Source organism: Corvus hawaiiensis, chromosome 31 (assembly GCF_020740725.1).
Source record: "Corvus hawaiiensis isolate bCorHaw1 chromosome 31, bCorHaw1.pri.cur, whole genome shotgun sequence".
Classification (NCBI taxonomy): Eukaryota; Metazoa; Chordata; class Aves; order Passeriformes; family Corvidae; genus Corvus; species Corvus hawaiiensis.
Genome location: NC_063243.1, coordinates 1,283,772 through 1,289,492, shown reverse-complemented (window position 1 = coordinate 1,289,492; position 5,721 = coordinate 1,283,772). Strand labels below are relative to the sequence as shown.

Sequence of the window (5,721 nt, the reverse complement as noted above, 5' to 3'; positions counted from 1 at the left end):
CCCACCATCCACCCCAAAGGTTCCCCCGAGGCCATTTCCTCTCGTCCTTTCCCTTGGGAGCAGAGCCCCAGCCCTCCTGGCGGCCCCCTCCTGTCAGGGACCTGGAGAGAGCCAGCTCCCCCCTGAGCCTCCTTTCCTCCAGGCTCAGCCTCCTCACATCCCTCAGCTACCCCTCAGAAGTCCTCCAGACCCTTCCCCAGCTCCATTCCCATCTCTGGACGTGCTCCAGCCCCTCCATGTCTTTCTTGAAGTTTGAAGGCCAATCGCTGCCCTGTCGCTGCAGGTGCCAAAACCCCAGGGAGACTCCTTGGAAATGGGGGTAGAGAGGAGCCCTTCAAAGGGAAACGGGTGCAAAAATGCTCCCAATGGCCGAGCGGGTTTGGTGTGGCTGCGGGAGGAAGAGATGCTCCGGGACTCCGCCTCGGCCCCGGAGCGGAGCGGCCCGTGCTGCCCCGGGGCGCGCGGGGCTCGGCCGTGGGGCGCGCGGGGGGAACGGACACACGGGCACCGGACACACGGACACGCGGACAAACGCTCCCAGCGCTTCAGCGGCAGCAGCGGCAGCAGCGGCAGCAGCGGCAGCAGCAGCACAAGAGCAGCAGAAGAGCAGCGAGTCCACGAACCCTCTGCGTCCCTTCTCCTGCTCCTCCTCTCCCTCTCCCAGTGTCTCGCACCCTCTCCCGCTCTCCCTTTCGTTCCCCAACCCCGCCTCCCGCGGCCTCCCTCTCCCCACGCCCGGCCGGGCCATGCCCCCGGCCCGCCCCCGGCCCCGGGCGGGGCTGCCCCCTCCCCGCCCCCGGGCGTCCCGCCGCGGTCCCGCCTCCGCCCGGCTCTCGCCGTCCCGCCTGTGGCACTGCTGGGCGGGCATCAGTGCCTGGCTCCTGGGCGCCATCGCCAGCCCCTGGCTCCGGCTGGCCCGACCCCGACCCCCACCCCGACCTCGACCCCGGCCCCGGCCTCGGCTCCTCCCGGGGCCCGCCGGGGACACAGGCGGCGCGGCCGCTCCCGCCGCCTCCGCAGCATCTTCCCCGCTCCGAGCTCCGCCGCTCTTGAGCGCGGCCGCCGGCCCCGAGCCGCCGGTGTCCGCTTCAAAAGAGCCAACATGTGGGGATGGCCGGCCCGGGGCGGTTGAGCGGCGCTCGGGGGCCGTTCCTGGCCCCGGGCCGAGCGCTGACGGCCGCGTCTCGCCGGCACGGAAGGCGCAGCAGGGCCTGAAGGAGCGCTACCGGCTGGGTTCGCTGCTGGGGCGCGGCGGCTTCGGCAGCGTCTTGGCGGCGACGCGGCTCTCGGACGGCGCCCCGGTGAGTGGCGGGGCCGGCGGCGGGCGCAGGAGGCGGGGGGCAAAGGAGGAGGAGAAGGAGCACGGGGCTCGGCACGGCGGGCGGCGAGCTCAGCCCGCTGCTCCCCTTGCCTTGCAGGTGGCCATCAAACGGGTGCCACGGAACCGCATCCACCATTGGGGCCGGCTGGTGAGTGAGCGAGGGGCAGCGGGAGAAGCCGGGGCGCGACGGGCGGGGATGAGCCGAGGCCCGGCAGGGTGGAAGCCGCCAGAACGCCTCGAGGGAGAGCGGCCGTGGGGCCAGCGGAGCGCGCAGAGCGTCCCCGGCTGGCTGAGGGCTTGCCGAGCCCCGGCACGGCATCGGCCCCGCTGACGGCATCGTGCTCCTCCCACAGCCCGACGGCACCCGAGCACCACTGGAGATCGTGCTGCTGCACAAGGTGTCCGCTGGCTTCCCCGGCATCGTCCAGCTCCACGAGTGGCTGGAGCTCCCCAACAACGTGGTGATGGTGCTGGAGCGCCCGGAGCGGTCTCAGGACCTCCTTCACTTCATTCGGGCACGGGGCTTCCTGTGCGAGGAGGTGGCGCGGCACCTGTTCCGCCAGGTGCTGGAGGCCGTGCGGCACTGCACCAGCTGCGGGGTCCTGCACCGGGACATCAAACCGGAGAACATCCTGCTTGACCTGGCCACCGGGCAGGCCAAACTCATCGACTTTGGCTGTGGCACCTACCTGCAAGCCGCAGCCTACACCAGCTTTGCAGGTGAGCCCACGCATGGGGAGGCTCCTGGTAGAGGCATCTCACAGCCCAACATCTCACGGCCCAACATCTCACAGCCCAAGCCGGCTGTGGCAGGGGGGATTCTCCCTTTTGCTGCCAGTCATGGCAGCCGGAGTCTTCAGCTGAGCTGCTTTTGAGCGGCGCTGGCTGAGGGGCCATCTTCCAGCCCTGCTGGCAGCCTTTGCCAGCCCCTCTGCCCAGGACTGGCGCTGGGGCTGGGGCAGCCAGCGCCACAGAAACACCCGTGGCTGGGGGTAGCAGAGAGGGGGGGCCAGAACCTGTGCTCCAGCCCGTTTGGTGTGCAGGCGAGACAGGGCTCGGACTGCTCTGCTGCCCGTGCTTGCCTTGCCTTAAGAATGGTTTCTGGGGCAGTGCAGGCAGGGAGGATGAAAGCGTGGTTTTTCCCCAGCACCAAGTGGGTTTTTCCTTTGCATGGAATGCTCGGGCCTTGCCAGGGCTTCCGCTGCCCTCTTGCGGCACCAGCGGCTTCTTTTCCAACCCCCAGTTTGTACACAAGTCCCAGGTGCTGGCGAGAGGGCAGCGGGTCACGCCGCGTGCCGCTGCTGCGGCCCCCGCATGCCCAGGGATGCTGGCGCGAGGCTCTGGGAGCAGGCAGCGTCCCCCTGAAGAACTCCATCTCTATTCCATAGGAACACCGTCCTACAGGCCCCCAGAATGGATCCAGTTCGGCTGGTACTACGGCAAGGCAGCGACCGTCTGGTCCCTGGGCATCGTGCTGCACCAGATGGTCTGCGGGGAGCATCCTTTCAGGAGGGGCTGGAACAGCACCTGGGGCCGGCTCTCGCTCCCACGACGGCTCTCTCCAGGTGGATCCTCGTCTCTGCAGCACGGGGGGAATAGCAGTGCTGGGAGACAGCAGCGGGCTCAGGAGCATCCCACACTGGCAGCTGCTGAGGAGGTGGCAATGTCCTGCTCTCCTCCAAAAGAAAGAATTGATGGCAAAGTTTAGGCACAGCCCTGAGCACACGCAGCACGGCCTGGCCATGGCAAGAGTGGGGCAAAGCGGACAGGAGCCTTCTGCAACTGACTGGCGCTTTCTGCTTTCTCTCCGCAGAGTGCCAGGATCTCATCCGGCGGTGTTTATCCGTGCTCTCCTCGGAAAGGCCCTCATTAGAAGACCTGTCCTGTGATCCTTGGATGCAGGATATTCACGTGCCGTAGGAGAAGGGAGAGAGCCACACGCACGCTTTGACTCAGGGAGCCGGTAAGTTCCAGCTGCACACGTGCCTTGGCAAGAAGCAGCAAAGAAAGGCAGAGTTTTTGTCCTGCCTGAATCGCTGCGCAGGGCTCCTCAGCTGGGCACGCGCAGCCCTGCTGCTGGAGCTGAGCTGCTCTTCCCAGCACTGGTGGCTCCCATGCCAGCTGCTTTTGCTTGTGCTGCTTCAGCGACAGCCGGGGCCCTGGGCAGAGCACTGACAGCCTGCTCCAGCCCCAGGGAAGAAGGAGCCCCTGGAGAAGCTGCGCCAGGTGCGGCTGCTGTTGCTGGAGACATGGAGGGTGACATCAAGGATGACAAGCTCTTCCTCCACCTGGCAAGCTGAAGATGATGGACTTCAATTGTGGCACCTTCTCCAAAGCCAGGCTCCACAGCGAATTTGCAGATGAGTCCACACGCAGGGGGATGCTCCCAGATTTGGGCATTGCACAGCCTGGCCGGGAAGCAAAGGTTCCCCCCTTTGCTGGGGCGGATGCAACCAATTCTTCAGTCGGCTGCCAAGCTGCTTTTTGGCAGGGCTGGGGGGATAGGCTGGGCTGGTTTTGAACTGGGAGTCTGCTCCTGGCCCTGCCAACAGCCCCCAGCACCCACCGTGCCCCGCGCTGGGGCTGGGGCTGGGGCAGCCAGCCTGACACAAACAAAGCCCCATGGTGGGAGCAGAGGTTGGACACCAGAAGCTGTGCATGGGCTGCTTTGCTCTGCAGGCAAGGAAGGGCTTGGGCTGCTCCACTGCCCTTGTTCGCTTTGGGCTCAGCATGACTTTTGGGGGCAGTGCAGGGGGAAGGGAGAAAGCGTGGGCTGCCCTGGCCCGTGGGTGGGTTTTTCCCTCGCATGGCCAGCTTGGGCCTTCCTCAAGGCCCCAGCAGAGAGAAGATTTTTAACCTTTTTCCTTGTTTCCCCTTTAATCTCTTTTCATTGATTTATGGTTTGTTTTTCCAAAGGAAGCGTTCTAGGTGCTGTCTGGTCCGGATGGGGAAGTGCTTGGGAGCAGCTGCGGCGTGGGTGGGACGTGCCCTTGGAGAAGGCTGAGGACAGCGTTTGGGAGCAGCTTTTCTTCTGGCGGCGGGAGGCGTGAGGTGGGTGCCCGTCCTCTTGGCACGGCTGGGATAAGGGCTTTTGGGAGACGGCAGCGAGCGCAGCAGCATCCCGCTCTGGGCAGCTGCTGAGGAGGTGGCTGTGCCACGGCCGGCTGCAGGCTGGGCACGTGTCCTGCCCTCCTGCTCTCCTGCCAGAGGCAGCAATGCTGGGCAGCTTTGGGCAGCGCTCTGAGCACGGCCAGCACGGCCTGGGCACCGCGGGCGGCTGGGACAAGGGGGACGGGAGCCTTCAGCTGACGGGCGCTTTCTGCTTTCTCTCCTTGCAGCCCGGCTCTGTGGATGCTGAGGCTGCTCTGGGCTCCGCCAGGGCTCTGCTGCGGCTCAGCCCCGGGGCCACGAGAAGCCAAAGAAGAAACGCCGTGACCTGCAGCAGAGACGTGCTTGAGCAGCTCGGCAGTGCAGCTCAAGTTTGCAGAGCGTGCACCTGCAGGGGAAAATATGACACCCCCCCCAATAACAAACTTGTTCAGTAACTTCTGAAATGAAATCAGTCTGGGATGACCCCCAATGACATTTTTCAGCTTGCTCAAGCTGAAGCTCAGCCCTTCTCTGAACAGTTCTCTCCCCCACCTGCCTTTTGCTCCACAAGTGCTCCCTCTTTCCCCCAGTGAGTTCCCAGCTCACCGCAGTCCCCATTGCGCTGTAGCCTTCCTTGATGCCCCTGGCCACGAGGAAGAGTGAGCCCCAGGTTCACTCTTTGTGTTCATTGCTGGCTGAAGAACAGCAATGTCTCAGAGGTCTGGTGAGATTTGGGTGTCATTCCGAGCTGCTCTCCAGGCCTCAGCTCTGCTCACTGCTGGGTTCCCACTCTCTTTTCCTCGTTCTTCACAGAGCAGGATGAGCTCTGTGAATGCCCTTGACTCTCGCCACTCTTCCCAGCCCAGCCACCCAGCCCAGTCAGGCTTAAGATGGAGCTTCTCTGTCTCCTCTGGCACCCCAGTGCAGTCCCCTCTGTGGGGAGCAGCAGCCCCAGAGCGCAGCACACAGCAGTGCAGGCCGCACCTGGAGCAGCTCCCTGCAGCCATGGCCTGGCTCCTTGTGGCAACCAAATGCTCCCTGTGTGCCGCTGTCCCTGGAGGATGGTCCCAGGGCAGAGCCCAGCCGGGCTCCCACTGCATCCCCTGGAGCCTGGGGCAGACAGCGCTCGCAGAGCTGAGGTTCATGGTGAGCACCCAGAGCTGTGGCTCGCAGTCGGTGTTTGCAAGCGTTGTGATCTCATCTCCTGTGACCTGTGGGGAAAACGAGCTGTGCAGCCAGGCCAGCGCTGCCCCTGTGGGCAGGGACGAGGCTGAAGGCCTTTCCTGTCGCCGAGGAGGCGGCATTAAGCC

The 5,721-nt window shown here is 65.1% G+C and overlaps 1 protein-coding gene across 1 annotated transcript; it reads left to right on the top strand.

Annotated features, from left to right (window-relative positions):
* The first annotated feature begins 365 nt into the window (after positions 1-365).
* Positions 366-4,351, top strand: LOC125318716 (serine/threonine-protein kinase pim-1-like). The gene is made up of 7 exons (XM_048289653.1): positions 366-382; positions 872-1,301; positions 1,419-1,469; positions 1,675-2,041; positions 2,710-2,886; positions 3,135-3,284; positions 3,510-4,351. Exons 1-6 carry the CDS (start codon positions 366-368, stop codon positions 3,239-3,241), a joined length of 1,149 nt encoding a protein of 382 aa, XP_048145610.1. The 3' UTR covers positions 3,242-3,284; positions 3,510-4,351.
* Positions 4,352-5,721: the final 1,370 nt, after the last annotated feature.